Source organism: Pelodiscus sinensis, chromosome 13 (genome assembly GCF_052426305.1).
Source record: "Pelodiscus sinensis isolate ZL-2025 chromosome 13, ASM5242630v1, whole genome shotgun sequence".
In the NCBI taxonomy this organism is placed as follows: domain Eukaryota; kingdom Metazoa; phylum Chordata; order Testudines; family Trionychidae; genus Pelodiscus; species Pelodiscus sinensis.
In genome coordinates this window covers 1,068,800-1,083,090 of record NC_143064.1, presented here as the reverse complement: position 1 = coordinate 1,083,090, position 14,291 = coordinate 1,068,800, and the positions used below count along the sequence as shown (strand labels likewise).

General features: G+C 71.6%; 2 protein-coding genes across 10 annotated transcripts in view; both read right to left on the bottom strand.

The window, feature by feature from the left end:
* Positions 1 to 1,856: 1,856 nt before the first annotated feature.
* Positions 1,857 to 10,175, bottom strand: C13HXorf65 (chromosome 13 CXorf65 homolog). 8 transcript variants are annotated; one of them, XM_089781771.1, is made up of 6 exons: positions 9,324 to 10,175; positions 6,338 to 6,445; positions 5,469 to 5,603; positions 3,474 to 3,542; positions 2,240 to 2,361; positions 1,857 to 2,019 (listed from the first exon to the last, which is right to left on the bottom strand). In XM_089781771.1, exons 1-6 carry the CDS (start codon positions 9,394 to 9,396, stop codon positions 1,894 to 1,896), a joined length of 633 nt encoding a protein of 210 aa, XP_089637897.1. In that variant the 5' UTR covers positions 9,397 to 10,175; the 3' UTR covers positions 1,857 to 1,893. The 8 variants fall into 8 exon arrangements, with proteins under 8 accessions (XP_089637897.1, XP_075773773.1, XP_089637900.1 ...); XM_075917658.2 differs by having other exon boundaries at positions 6,338 to 6,424; positions 9,919 to 10,175; XM_089781774.1 differs by having other exon boundaries at positions 5,469 to 5,727; positions 6,338 to 6,424; positions 9,324 to 9,403.
* Positions 10,176 to 10,521: 346 nt separating this feature from the next.
* Positions 10,522 to 14,291, bottom strand: part of IL2RG (interleukin 2 receptor subunit gamma) — a 45,554-nt gene continuing 41,784 nt past the window's right edge. For both annotated transcript variants that reach the window (XM_075917654.2, XM_089781765.1), the window contains 5 exons: positions 13,600 to 13,742; positions 13,061 to 13,223; positions 11,940 to 12,045; positions 11,750 to 11,834; positions 10,522 to 10,713 (listed from right to left, as the gene is read on the bottom strand). In XM_075917654.2, the coding sequence (XP_075773769.2) occupies positions 10,522 to 10,713; positions 11,750 to 11,834; positions 11,940 to 12,045; positions 13,061 to 13,223; positions 13,600 to 13,742 (689 nt within the window). The remainder of the gene's footprint in view (positions 10,714 to 11,749; positions 11,835 to 11,939; positions 12,046 to 13,060; positions 13,224 to 13,599; positions 13,743 to 14,291) is intronic.

The following is a 14,291-nucleotide window of genomic DNA, read 5'->3' as shown; positions in this document are numbered from 1 at the left end:
CCATGTCAGTTGGGGTATGTGTGTGTTTGGGCACTGTGGGGCGGGGTGTGTATGTCAGGCTGTGTGGGTTGGGGTGTATGTGTCAGGCCTTGTAAGGCGGGGGAGGGGTGTCAGGCCATGTGAGGCGGGGCGCGTGTCAGACCGTGTAAGGTGGGGTGTGTGTGTCAGGCCATGTGTGTTGGGATGTGTGTGTGTCGGGGGGTGTGTGGGGCGAGGGGGGAGTGTCAGGCCGTGTAGGGTGGGGGGGTGCTAGACCGTGTAAGGCAGGGTGTGTGTGTCTGGCTGTGTGGGGTGGAGTGTGTGTGCTTGGGCCATGTGGGTTGGTGTATGTGTCAGGCCGTGTGCATTGGGGTGTGTGTGCTTGAGCCGTGTGCGTTGGGGTGTGTCAGGCCATGTGTGTTGGGGTGTGTCGGGCCGTGTGCGTTGGGGTGTGTGTGCTTGAGCCGTGTGCGTTGGGGTGTGTCAGGCCGTGTGTGTTGGTGTGTGTCAGGCCGTGTGCGTTGGGGTGTGTCGGGCGTGTGCGTTGGGGTGTGTCGGGCCGTGTGCGTTGGGGTGTGTGTCGGGCCGTGTGCGTTGGGGTGTGTGTCGGGCCGTGTGCGTTGGGGAGTGTGTCGGGCCGTGTGCGTTGGGGTGTGTGTCGGGCCGTGTGCGTTGGGGGGTGTCGGGCCGTGTGCGTTGGGGGGTGTGTCGGGCCGTGTGCGTTGGGGGGGGTGTCGGGCCGTGTGCGTTGGGGGGGGTGTCGGGCCGTGTCGGGCCGTGTGCGTTGGGGGGTGTGTCGGGCCGTGTGCGTTGGGGTGTGTGTCGGGCCGTGTGCGTTGGGGGGTGTGTCGGGCCGTGTGCGTTGGGGGGTGTGTCGGGCCGTGTGCGTTGGGGGGGGTGTCGGGCCGTGTGCGTTGGGGTGTGTCGGGCCGTGTGCGTTGGGGGGGGTGTCGGGCCGTGTGCGTTGGGGGGGGTGTCGGGCCGTGTGCGTTGGGGGGTGTGTCGGGCCGTGTGCGTTGGGGGGCGTGTCGGGCCGTGTGCGTTGGGGGGCGTGTCGGGCCGTGTGCGTTGGGGGGTGTGTCGGGCCGTGTGCGTTGGGGCGTGTCGGGCCGTGTGCGTTGGGGCGTGTCGGGCCGTGTGCGTTGGGGGGGCGTGTCGGGCCGTGTGCGTTGGGGGGTGTGTCGGGCCGTGTGCGTTGGGGGGGGTGTCGGGCCGTGTGCGTTGGGGGGGGTGTCGGGCCGTGTGCGTTGGGGGGTGTCGGGCCGTGTGCGTTGGGGGGTGTGTCGGGCCGTGTGCGTTGGGGTGTGTCGGGCCGTGTGCGTTGGGGGGTGTCGGGCCGTGTGCGTTGGGGGGTGTCGGGCCGTGTGCGTTGGGGCGTGTCGGGCCGTGTGCGTTGGGGTGTGTGTCGGGCCGTGTGCGTTGGGGTGTGTGTCGGGCCGTGTGCGTTGGGGCGTGTCGGGCCGTGTGCGTTGGGGTGTGTGTCGGGCCGTGTGCGTTGGGGTGTGTGTCGGGCCGTGTGCGTTGGGGCGTGTGTCGGGCCGTGTGCATTGGGGGGGTGTGTCGGGCCGTGTGCGTTGGGGCGTGTCGGGCCGTGTGCGTTGGGGCGTGTCGGGCCGTGTGCGTTGGGGCGTGTCGGGCCGTGTGGTCCCAGTCCTAGTCCCTGTCCCAGAGGAGCCGCCCGCAGGGGCTGCCAGGGCCCCCGGCTGGGCTGGGCTGGGCTGGGCTGGGCCGGGGCAGGTGCCAGGCCTTCCCGCTCTCCGCCCCGTGCTCCCGGCCGGCAAGGCCCAGCCCTCGGCCCAGGCGCTGGCGGGTGGCCGGGGCCGGTGCCTGCAGAGGGCCCGGTGCCCGGTGCCCGGGGTGCCTGGCCTGCCTTTCGCTGCAGTGGCTCCCGGGGGAGCAGGTTTTATTGCGGCCTCAGCGATGCTTCTCCTTCTTGCTGGCCTCGCCTTTGACTTTGGGGGCTGGTCCTGCCTTTCGCGGGCCCCCCTCCTCCTCGGCAGCTGCAGCCGTGCCCGGAGCAGGCCGCCCCGGGCCCTTGCCCTGGCAGAGGAGGCGGGTTAGGCTGATGGGGGGCTGCAGGCGGCGTGTCCCCGGTAGGCGCTGCGGGAGAGCCGGGCCTCGGCGGGGCAGGGCGCTCTCCAGCCGCTGCGCGTCTGAGCCCCGGGGCGGCTGGGCTGGGCCCCCACCCCTGCCCTGCGTGGACACCCCTCCAGGAATGCTCCGCCCAGCGCCCGGGGCCACGCTCCCCGCTGGCACTCACTGAGATCTGGGAGGGCACGATGGAGATCAGCGACTCCATGGTCTGCAGCTTCTTCCCGTCCTGCGCCCTCAGCAGCTTGAGGCGGCTCTTCTCCAGGAAGTCGCACTGCGTGCGCAAGGCGTCTGCGGAGAGGGGTCAGGAGCAGCCTCGGCCTGGCGCGGGCCCTGCCGGCTCTCTTGGGGCGTGGGCGGGGGCCGGCGCCGCCTTTGGGCACGTCAAGGGGGCTGGAGCCAGGCTGCCCAGATGGGGCTTTAGCCCCTGTGCAAGCCCCTGGCAAAGGCAGGGTGAGAAGAAGGCAGGGCCTGTGCCGGGGCTTGGGGCCTGCGGCTTGTGCCAGGGCCCTGAGGCTGCAGCCCTGGAGAGGCCTGTGGGGGCAGGGCAGGTAGCTGTGCCCCCGCTTTGTCAGACCCCAGCACCCTCGTGGGATGCGGGGGGCTTATGGGAATGAGGGCCCGGCCTCCCCACGGGGCTGCAGAGCTGGGGCTGAGCCACGCTCCCTGCCCACCAGTGGCTCTGAGAGCTCCCCCGTGGCCAGGGAGTGGGCGTGGCCCTGAGTGCATCCCAGGGCACGTGGCAGGGCGGGCTGGTGCTGTTTGCTCCGTGACTCCTTTTCCCTTGGCAGCAGCCCCTGCTGGCTGGGGCCCCTGGCTCAGCAGATGCAGCTTGTGGGACGCCCCTGCTAGGCCCAGCCCCGGCGCTTGCGCCAAGGGCTTGGGCAGAGTCAGGAGCCTGGGGGGCAGAGCAGGCCTGGGGCAGGCCCGCTGCGCTGGCTCCGGGGCTTGTGCCTTGTTGGCTGAACCATAATGAGCCTGCCCCATTGGAGATGGGCAGTGGGGCCGGGGGCGTGTGGCTGCCCTGCCCAGGCCCCTGGAGTTGCCGCCAGCCCAGGTTCTGTCCGGACAGCGGCAGCCCCCAGGAGCTGGCGTAGGCACCAGCGCGGCCCCGCAGGCTCCGGGAGGCTTGAAATGAGGCGGTTCCTGGTGGAGCCCTGGCCGCAGCGGAGGCATCAGCCAGGCCCACGGGGAGCCCCAGCCAGGCCCTTCCCAGCTGGACTGACAAAGCCGGGCTGGGCGCAGCCCCTCTCCATGAGCTCCGCTGCGGCTCCACCCGAGGGCATCCGGCGTCCTCCCCACCGCTACTGCCTCAGGCCGCCCCCGGGCTCTGGGCTGCCAAGTCCTTCCTGCAGCCTCCGGCCTCGGCCTCGGGCACAGGGTGGGGAGCAGCCGGCACCTACCCAGCAGCTCGGGCTCGGGGTCCTGGAGGACTGGGGTGAAGGCGCGGTAGGCGTTCTCCTGTTTGGTCCCTGCGGAAGGAATCCTCAGCATCACATCCCCGTGGGGGCGGAGCCACGGGCCGTGCTGCCTGCCCCCCTCTCCGCAGGGCAGCACCGAGGGGCGGGGGACGTGGGCGGGCACCCCGCTCAGGGCTAGTCCCGCTGGCTGTGCTCATCGGTCTGATCTGGGACCCTGGGCGTGGGGCAGGTGGCACAAGGAGCCCCCCACCTGCCGAGATGGATCTTGCTTTGCACAGGGGAACGTGGAAAGTGTTAATAGCCTCCTTCCCTGGCCACGGGGGGGCCTGTGCCCGGGGGCTGTGCCACAGGGGCTGTGCCCAGGGATTGTGCCCAGGGATTGTGCCCAGGGATTGTGCCCGGGGCCTGTGCCCGGGGGCTGTGCCACAGGGGCTGTGCCCAGGGGTTGTGCCCAGGGATTGTGCCTGGGGCCTGTGCCCGGGGGCTGTGCCACAGGGGCTGTGCCCAGGGATTGTGCCTGGGGCCTGTGCCCGGGGGCTGTGCCTGGGGCCTGTGCCCGGGGGCTGTGCCCAGGGATTGTGCCACAGGGGCTGTGCCCAGGGATTGTGCCTGGGGCCTGTGCCCGGGGGTTGTGCCACAGGGGCTGTGCCCAGGGATTGTGCCTGGGGCCTGTGCCCGGGGGGGCTGTGCTAGGGGTTGTGCCACAGGGGCTGTGCCCGGGGGGGGCTGTGCCCAGGAGTCGTGCCACGGGGGCTGTGCCCGGGGGGGCTGTGCTAGGGGTTGTGCCACAGGGGCTGTGCCCGGGGGGGGCTGTGCCCAGGAGTCGTGCCCAGGGGCTGTGCCCGGGGGGGCTCTGCTAGGGGTTGTGCCACAGGGGCTGTGCCCAGGAGTCGTGCCCAGGGGCTGTGCCCAGGGATTGTGCCCAGGGATTGTGCCTTGGGCCTGTGCCCGGGGGGGCTGTGCTAGGGGTTGTGCCACAGGGGCTGTGCCCGGGGGGGGCTGTGCCCAGGAGTCGTGCCACGGGGGCTGTGCCCGGGGGGGCTGTGCTAGGGGTTGTGCCACAGGGGCTGTGCCCGGGGGGGGCTGTGCCCAGGAGTCGTGCCACGGGGGCTGTGCCCGGGGGGGGGCTGTGCCCAGGAGTCGTGCCACGGGGGCTGTGCCCGGGGGGGGCTGTGCTAGGGGTTGTGCCTAGGGGCTTTGCCCGGGGGGGGGGGGCTGTGCCCAGGAGTCGTGCCCAGGGGCTGTGCCCGGGGGGGGCTGTGCCCAGGAGTCGTGCCCAGGGGCTGTGCCCGGGGGGGGGCTGTGCTAGCGGTTGTGCCTAGGGGCTTTGCCCGGGGGGGGCTGTGCCCAGGAGTCGTGCCCAGGGGCTGTGCCCGGGGGGGCTCTGCTAGGGGTTGTGCCACAGGGGCTGTGCCCAGGAGTCGTGCCCAGGGGCTGTGCTAGGGGTTGTGCCTAGGGGCTGTGCCCGGGGGGGCCGTGCCCAGGAGTCGTGCCCAGGGGCTGTGCCCGGGGGGGCTCTGCTAGGGGTTGTGCCACAGGGGCTGTGCCCAGGAGTCGTGCCCAGGGGCTGTGCTAGGGGTTGTGCCTAGGGGCTGTGCCCGGGGGGGCCGTGCCCAGGAGTCGTGCCCAGGGGCTGTGCCCGGGGGGGCTCTGCTAGGGGTTGTGCCACAGGGGCTGTGCCCAGGAGTCGTGCCCAGGGGCTGTGCTAGGGGTTGTGCCACAGGGGCTGTGCCTGGAGGGGGCTGTGCCCAGGAGTCGTGCCACGGGGGCTGTGCCCAGGAGTTGTGCCACAGGGGCTGTGCCTGGAGGGGGCTGTGCCCAGGAGTCGTGCCACGGGGGCTGTGCCTGGAGGGGGCTGTGCCCAGGAGGCGTGCCACGGGGGCTGTGCCCAGGAGTTGTGCCACGGGGGCTGTGCCCGGGGGGGGCCGTGCCCAGGGGCCGTGCCCAGGGGCTGTGCCGGGGGCTGCGAGCAGGCACCTGGGGCTCCACGCTCCACCCGACACACGTAGTAAGTCCCTCGGGGCAAGAGGAACTTGCTGGCGCTGTCGCTGGGGAGCTTGACCAGGAAGAGCAGCTTGAGGGTGCCCAGTTCATCACACAGGTCAATGGCTTCTGAAAGACAGCGCGGGGCCCGGGGTGACGTGGGACCCTCCTGCTCCGTGGCCACAGCCCTCGGGCGGACACCTGGGCCTGCTGGCCGGCCCCAGGCCATTTGCCTTCTGCTGAATGGGCAGCCCTGCGGAGATGGGTCCGGGGCTGGGAATCCAGGCATGTCTCACGGGGCCGCCCCTCGCCGTGTGCTGCCTCCCGCTGCCCAGCCTGCCCCTCAGCCCCCGTCTGCACAGCTGAGCTGCTCTAGCCCCGCCCTGCAAGTCCCTGCCCAGTGCCCGGGGCCTCTGGCCGTAGCGCTGAACTGCCAACTGGCACAGCAGCCCCTGCTTGGCTGGCTGGTGCCGCCTTGTGCTTGTCGCCTTGGCTGCTGCCTGAGCCCCGCTTCACCGCTTCCTCTTGGGGTCCCGCAGCCCCTGCTGCTATTGACAGAGCGTTACCTCCCCCACGGCCGCCTGCCACTCTGCTGTGTCCTGCCCAGCGCGGCAGCTACCCCGAGGCATCGGCCATGCCTGTTCCCAGCCCCAGGGGTTCCCTCGCCGGCCTCTGCGGGGCTGCTCCAGCTGCCTGCCCTGTTGATGCCCAGGGTCAGCTTGGCCCATCAGCCCCATCCTGCCTCCCCGCCACAGGCCCAGAGCTGTGCTCTCCAGCTCGCTCAATTGGGCCTGCAGCCTGCCCCGCTGGCACTTGCTCTTGGGCTCTGGGGGGCCGGGTGCGGGCCTGGCACAGATGCTCACCTCTTCTCCGGAGCCCTACCTTGCTCCTCAGGTAGTGCAGCAGCAGCAGGACAGAGCAGCAGGTGTTGGCCAGAAACTGCTGGTTGTCTGGAAGGGACACGGCAGGCCCTGACCCAAGGCCGGGTACGTGGCCGGGTGACTCAGGGTTAAGGCGCTGCTGTAGCATCGCTGCCCAGGCCCATCCACCCGCTGGGGCGGGAGGCTGGCTCCCCCCAGCACCCAGCAGCACTAGCGAGGGCTGGTCCTACCGACCGACCCCCGTGGCCTGAGACTGCGTGGGACTGGGGCGGGAGGCTGGTTCCCCCCAGCACCCAGCAGCACTAGCTAGGGCTGGTCCTACCGACCGACCCCCGTGGCCTGAGACTGCGTGGGACTGGGGCGGGAGGCTGGTTCCCCCCAGCGCCAGCGGCACTAGCAAGGGCTGGTCCTACCGACCGACCCCCGTGGCCTGAGACTGCGTGGGACTGGGGCGGGAGGCTGGTTCCCCCCAGCGCCAGCGGCACTAGCGAGGGCTGGTCCTACCGACCGACCCCCGTGGCCTGAGACTGCGTGGGACTGGGGCGGGAGGCTGGCTCTCCCCAGCACCCAGCAGCACTAGCGAGGGCTGGTCCTACCGACCGACCCCCGTGGCCTGAGACTGCGTGGGACTGGGGCGGGAGGCTGGTTCCCCCCAGCACCCAGCAGCACTAGCGAGGGCTGGTCCTACCGACCGACCCCCGTGGCCTGAGACTGCGTGGGACTGGGGCGGGAGGCTGGCTCCCCCCAGCACCCAGCAGCACTAGCGAGGGCTGGTCCTACCGACCGACCCCCGTGGCCTGAGACTGCGTGGGACTGGGGCGGGAGGCTGGTTCCCCCCAGCGCCAGCGGCACTAGCGAGGGCTGGTCCTACCGACCGACCCCCGTGGCCTGAGACTGCGTGGGACTGGGGCGGGAGGCTGGTTCCCCCCAGCGCCAGCGGCACTAGCGAGGGCTGGTCCTACCGACCGACCCCCGTGGCCTGAGACTGCGTGGGACTGGGGCGGGAGGCTGGCTCCCCCCAGCACCCAGCAGCACTAGCGAGGGCTGGTCCTACCGACCGACCCCCGTGGCCTGAGACTGCGTGGGACTGGGGCGGGAGGCTGGTTCCCCCCAGCGCCAGCGGCACTAGCGAGGGCTGGTCCTACCGACCGACCCCCGTGGCCTGAGACTGCGTGGGACTGGGGCGGGAGGCTGGCTCCCCCCAGCACCCAGCAGCACTAGCGAGGGCTGGTCCTACCGACCGACCCCCGTGGCCTGAGACTGCGTGGGACTGGGGCGGGAGGCTGGCTCCCCCCAGCACCCAGCAGCACTAGCGAGGGCTGGTCCTACCGACCGACCCCCGTGGCCTGAGACTGCGTGGGACTGGGGCGGGAGGCTGGTTCCCCCCAGCGCCAGCAGCACTAGCTAGGGCTGGTCCTACCGACCGACCCCCGTGGCCTGAGACTGCGTGGGACTGGGGCGGGAGGCTGGCTCCCCCCAGCACCCAGCAGCACTAGCGAGGGCTGGTCCTACCGACCGACCCCCGTGGCCTGAGACTGCGTGGGACTGGGGCGGGAGGCTGGCTCTCCCCAGCACCCAGCAGCACTAGCGAGGGCTGGTCCTACCGACCGACCCCCGTGGCCTGAGACTGCGTGGGACTGGGGCGGGAGGCTGGTTCCCCCCAGCACCCAGCAGCACTAGCGAGGGCTGGTCCTACCGACCGACCCCCGTGGCCTGAGACTGCGTGGGACTGGGGCGGGAGGCTGGCTCTCCCCAGCACCCAGCAGCACTAGCGAGGGCTGGTCCTACCGACCGACCCCCGTGGCCTGAGACTGCGTGGGACTGGGGCGGGAGGCTGGTTCCCCCCAGCACCCAGCAGCACTAGCGAGGGTTGGTCCTACCGACCGACCCCCGTGGCCTGAGACTGCGTGGGACTGGGGCGGGAGGCTGGTTCCCCCCAGCGCCAGCAGCACTAGCGAGGGCTGGTCCTACCGACCGACCCCCGTGGCCTGAGACTGCGTGGGACTGGGGCGGGAGGCTGGCTCCCCCCAGCACCCAGCAGCACTAGCGAGGGCTGGTCCTACCGACCGACCCCCGTGGCCTGAGACTGCGTGGGACTGGGGCGGGAGGCTGGCTCCCCCCAGCACCCAGCAGCACTAGCGAGGGCTGGTCCTACCGACCGACCCCCGTGGCCTGAGACTGCGTGGGACTGGGGCGGGAGGCTGGTTCCCCCCAGCGCCAGCAGCACTAGCGAGGGCTGGTCCTACCGACCGACCCCCGTGGCCTGAGACTGCGTGGGACTGGGGCGGGAGGCTGGTTCCCCCCAGCGCCAGCGGCACTAGCGAGGGCTGGTCCTACCGACCGACCCCCGTGGCCTGAGACTGCGTGGGACTGGGGCGGGAGGCTGGCTCCCCCCAGCACCCAGCAGCACTAGCGAGGGCTGGTCCTACCGACCGACCCCCATGGCCTGAGACTGCGTGGGACTGGGGCGGGAGGCTGGCTCCCCCCAGCACCCAGCAGCACTAGCGAGGGCTGGTCCTACCGACCGACCCCCGTGGCCTGAGACTGCGTGGGACTGGGGCGGGAGGCTGGTTCCCCCCAGCGCCAGCAGCACTAGCTAGGGCTGGTCCTACCGACCGACCCCCGTGGCCTGAGACTGCGTGGGACTGGGGCGGGAGGCTGGCTCCCCCCAGCACCCAGCAGCACTAGCTAGGGCTGGTCCTACCGACCGACCCCCGTGGCCTGAGACTGCGTGGGACTGCCCTAGTGCCCAGGGCGTGCCCATGCCAGCCCAGCCAGCGGCCCTGCTCCTGCCCATCCCTTTGCCCAGGTCGAGCCGGGCCCGGCTGTGTCCCTGGATTCCGAGGGGCTGTGGCAGCCCAAGGGAGAACCCCAGGGGAGAGCTTGGCCTCCGCCCCGGCAGAGCTACCAGGCTCCCTGCCCCGGCCCCTGGGGGGAGCTGCAGCACGTCCTGCTCCCCCGTCCTCACCTCCATGCTTGACACAGATGAACATGGCAGTGCCCGGGCCCAGCGGGCCTGCAGCGGGCCCCTCCCCCCCCATGACTGCAGCAGGCGATTGTGACCTCAGCCGCAGCGCAGGCGGCCTGGCTGCCGGGGAGGGGTGAGGCCTGGAGCGGCAGATGGGCCCTGGCAAGAGATGGGGGTGCCCTGCCCCTTGGGCCTGGGGCCTGCCGGGCTCTGGCTTAGCAGGCGCCCGGTCAGGCTGCAGGCGAGGGAGCTGTGCCTCTGCGTGGCTCGCTCGGGGCTCGGGCGCCCTTCCAGCCCCGGGGGCTAGGGCTCTATCTCACTGGGCCGGCCAGGCGGCCAGGGCAGGCAGTGGTGCCAGGGCATGAGGGCAGGTGGCAGACACACCGGCACCGGGCTGGGGCAGAGGCTGAGGTGCAGCAGGGCAGACAAGGGCTCTCTCGGGGTGCAGGACGGGGCTTGAATCCAGGGGAGGACGCTGGCTCGGGGAGGGAGTTGGGTGGGACTGGGGCTGCAGCGTTCAAGGCTGTGGCTGAGGCTGGGGTGTGGGAAGGGGCTGGAGTTGGCACAGAGGGTCGTGGGTCCAGGTGGCACTTACCGAAGGTAGCTGCCAGGAAATGGCTGGCGGGTCCCTGGGCTCCTAGGCTCCGAGTGCTGCCCATGCCCGCGGCAGGGCCTTGCCACTCCCGCTGCTTGCAGCCGCTGGGCTATGGGAGCAGCAGTGCACAGAACCGCCCTGGGCTTTCCGGAGCCGCCCCCAGGATCCCTTTCCACGGGAGACGCGACGTGGCCATGGGCCAGTGGCAGAGCAGGGAGCAGGGGGCACAGCGAATGGGACGCACGACGGATTCTGCTCCCGCCCCACGGGCCAGACGCACGGGACGCACGACGGAGTCAAGCCGGCAGGAGTCCCCTCCCGAGTGACGCCTCGCGGAGCCCCGCAGGCGAGGGCCGGGCGGCGGGCAGGGGGTGCCCAGAGGAACACACGCTCTGGGGGAGACTCTTTATTTCTCTGAGACGCTCCAGCGGAATCAGCAGCCAGAGGCTCCGGCGGGGCCCTGCGCGGCCTCGGCCAGCAAGGGAGGGGGGCTGGCGGCTGGAGTAGTGGGGGGATGCCAGAGGTACCGGGGCAGGAGGCTGGCGTGACGCGGCAGGGATGGATAGGGAGGCACTGGGGGGGGCATGTGAGCAGACAATGGGGTCACACGCCCACGTAGCTGTTCTTGGAGGGGCTCAGCCCAGGGCCGCTGCTGGAGGGTGGGGCTGAGCGCCCGGGGGGGGCCTTCAGCTTCTCACAGCCCTCCTTGGGGGGGAGCTCGCTGACATAGCAGAAGCTCTCGCTGTAGTTAGGTCTGAAGCTCTCCATGACGTCCTTGGAGACTCCGGCCCATTCCTTCGAGAGTCAAAGGCAGGTTAGAGAGGCTCCTCCACACCAGGCACCCTGGCTGCCCAGGCCTGGCCCATCCGAGCCGGCCCACGGGCCCCCTTCCCCGGCCCGTCAGCCCCTCTGTCCTTGTCTGAGCCTGGCCCACGGCCCCCTGGCTCCCCCGCCCTCCGTCCCTGGCTCCCCTCGGTCCCTGGCCCACGGCCCCCTGGCTCCCCCGCCCTCCGTCCCTGGCCCACGGCCCCCTGGCTCCCCCGCCCTCCGTCCCTGGCTCCCCTCAGTCCCTGGCCCACGGCCCCCTGGCTCCCCCGCCCTCCGTCCCTGGCTCCCCTCGGTCCCTGGCCCACGGCCCCCTGGCTCCCCCGCCCTCCGTCCCTGGCTCCCCTCGGTCCCTGGCCCACGGGCCCCTCAGTCCCTGACCACGGCCCCCTGGCCCACGGGCCCCTCGGTCCCTGGCCCACAGGCCCCTGGCTCTCCTGCCCTCCGTCCCTGGCTCCCCTCAGTCCCTGGCCCACGGCCCCCTGGCTCTCCTGCCCTCCGTCCCTGGCTCCCCTCAGTCCCTGGCCCACGGCCTCCTGGCTCCCCCGCCCTCCGTCCCTGGCTCCCCTCGGTCCCTGGCCCACGGCCCCCTGGCCCACGGGTCCCTCGGTCCCTGGACATGGCCCCCTGGCCCACGGGCCCCTCGGTCCCTGGCCACGCCCCCTTGGCCCACGGGCCCCTCGGTCCCTGGCCCACGGCCCCCTGACTCCCCCACCCTCCGTCCCTGGTTCCCCTCGGTCCCTGGCCCACGGCCCCCTGGCCCACGGGTCCCTCGGTCCCTGGACATGGCCCCCTGGCCCACGGGCCCCTCAGTCCCTGGCCCACGGCCCCCTGGCTCCCCTCGGTCCCTGGCCCACGGCTCCCTGGCTCCCCCACCCTCGGTCCCTGCCCCACGGCCCCTGGCTCCCCCGCCCTCCGTCCCTGGATCCCCTCGGTCCCTGGCTCCCCTCCCCTGCCCTCTGTCCCCGGCCCACGGGCCCCTCTGCCCCCAGCCGAGCGCTCTTACTGGGAAGTTGCCCTTGTGGGTGCTGAAGAGCTCATCGAAGTTCTTGCTGGGGTTGGGGATTCGGGGCATGAGAATGACCCAGACCCTGCAGGAGGGAAAAGGCGAGTTCAGCGAGGAGACACCAGCCCAGCCCAGCTCCCCTGGGCCCAGCCCTGGCTGCCCTGGGGGGAGGGGGAGGGCAGAAATTCACCTTTCCATTCGAATCAGCAAAACGAACAGGACCAGGAAGACCAGCAGAGAAGTGGTGGGAAGAACCACGTGGATCCAGAACCAGAGCCCCTGCTTCTCTGGCTTGCCTGGAGTGTGGCACAGGGAGAGACCTTACAGTTCTTACTGGTGCTATTGTGTTGTGGTCCCCGCCCTGAGCCCCCCAAACCTCAGCCCTGAGCCCCCCATTCCAGCCCCCGCCCTGAGCCCCCCAAACCTCAGCCCTGAGCCCCCCATTCCAGCCTCCGCCCTGAGCCCCCCCCCCAGCCCTGAGCTCCCCCCCCCCCCCCTGAGAGCCCCCCCCCCCAACCTCAGCCCTGAGCCCCCATTCCAGCCCCTGCCCTGAGCCCCCCCATTCCAGCCTCCGCCCTGAGCCCCCCAAACCTCAGCCCTGAGCCCCTGCCCTGAGCCCCCCAAACCTCAGCCCTGAGCCCCCCATTCCAGCCCCCGCCCTGAGACCCCCAAACCTCAGCCCTGAGCCCCCCATTCCAGCCCCCGCCCTGAGCCCCCAAACCTCAGCCCTGAGCCCCCATTCCAGCCCCTGCCCTGAGCCCCCCCATTCCAGCCTCCGCCCTGAGCCCCCCAAACCTCAGCCCTGAGCCCCCCAAACCTCAGCCCTGAGCCCCCCATTCCAGCCCCCGCCCTGAGCCCCCCCCTGCCCTGAGCCCCCCCATTCCAGCCTCCGCCCTGAGCCCCCCAAACCTCAGCCCTGAGCCTCCCCATTCCAGCCTTCGCCCTGAGCCCCCCAAACCTCAGCCCTGAGCCCCACCATTCCAGCCGGGCAGCTGCCCTCGCTGGCCGCCAGGCACACAGGCCAGCGCGCCTCTGGCTCCCCCTTGGCTAGCACAGCCATCGGCCTATCTCCTCCCCACCAGCCGTGGGCGAGCCAGCTGCAGAGCCGGCTCCAGCGGGAGGCAGCCGCCATGGCCACTCGGCACGTTTTCAACCGAGCCCGTTGGCCCATCTGCTAGCAGCAGGGCCTCCCCAGAAACAGCTGCAGCGCGGCCTCAGGTCCCCTCCCAGCGTCTCTCCTGGGAGGCCTGCGGGAGCCTTGGCCAGGGCGGTGGGCACGTCCTCTCTCCCTGGGGCGTGGGCCCTGCTTACGGTGGTCTGACGCGTTCCTGCCCCACGCCGCGGGCAGGCTCCACTCGCTCCACAGCCGGGTGCTGCCGCAGTACTGGCTGATCTTGCTCCTCACGTAGAACGTGTAGTGCTTCTCGAAGTCCACGCTGGGCAAGGAGAAGATCTCGTCTCTGACCACGTGCTCCTGGGGCAGACAGAAGGGCAGCACCACACACCTACGTGAGGTGTGGGCTCCCTCGGCTGGGCTCAGCACCATGAAAGCGGATCCCAGAGCTGGGCTCAGCTGCTGTCTCCCTCCCTTTCCCTGCCCACGCCTGTTCTGGCGCACCTGGCCCCTCGCTCTGCCTGCCCGGCACCCAGTTCGGGGCTGGCAGAGGGGGCCCGCGGGCAGTGCAGAGAACGGGGCTGCGGTGGGAGGAGCATGGGCCGGGGCCTGCAGCCCGAGGGGCCTTTGGGTCGGGAGAAGGCCCAGTGGAAGCGAGGGGAGGCCTGTGGTGCGGGGAAGCAGCAGCCCATGGGGCCCGGGCGCGAGCCCGCGGGGGGCTGCAGGCTGCCCGTACCGTCCAGTCAGTGTCCTTGTTGCTCTTGTATCGGACGGTGTGTTCTAGGCAGGCAGGCTTGTGGTACACGGAGGCCCAGGTCAGCTGCAGCTGGTTGTTGCTCGTGTTGCAGATGCTCAGGTTCGCTGGCGCAGCGGGTTTCACTGCAAGAGACAGGGCCTGGCTCAGGCGGCCTCCCATTGTGTGCAGCAGCAGCTCCGGCCAGTCCCCATGCGGCAGGGGCAGGCGCAGGGGCAGGGCAGGGGCGGGGCAGGGGGGTGCCCTGCCAGCCACTCCCCTTTCCCTAGCGCCTCTCCCTGGCAGCTGGCCAGTCCCCACGCCTCTGCCCCCGGCTCCCTGTGCCCGCCGGGGTGGGGTGGCATTTCGTGGGGTGTGCAGTGAGCCCCCTTCCGCTTTGCTGAGAACAGCTGCTGCTCGCCAGTCAGCAAATGCTGCTGGAGCAGGCGTGGCCGGTGGGACCCACCACACCAGCGCCTCCCCATGGAGCGGCTCTGGGGAATGACAAAACCTGCCACTCCTCGCTCGCTTCGCCCAGCCGCCCCGGGGAGCGCGTGGCCAGAGCCCCCGGTGCACCGCCGCCCCCGGGGAGCGCGTGGCCAGAGACCCCGGTGCACCGCCGCCCCCGGGGAGCGTGTGGCCAGAGCCCCCGGTGCACCGCCGCCCCCGGGGAGCACGTGGCCAGAGCCCCCGGT

Coding starts and splice junctions, on each gene's coding strand:
- C13HXorf65 (XM_089781771.1), bottom strand. CDS start 9,396: ATGGGGGGGGAGGGGCCCGCTGCAGGCCCGCTGGGCCCGGGCACTGCC. Junction 6,446..9,323: donor CATCTGTGTCAAGCATGGAG/GTGAGGACGGGG, acceptor GCCTTGGGTCAG/GGCCTGCCGTGTCCCTTCCA. Junction 5,604..6,337: donor GGTAGGGCTCCGGAGAAGAG/GTGAGCATCTGT, acceptor GCTGTCTTTCAG/AAGCCATTGACCTGTGTGAT.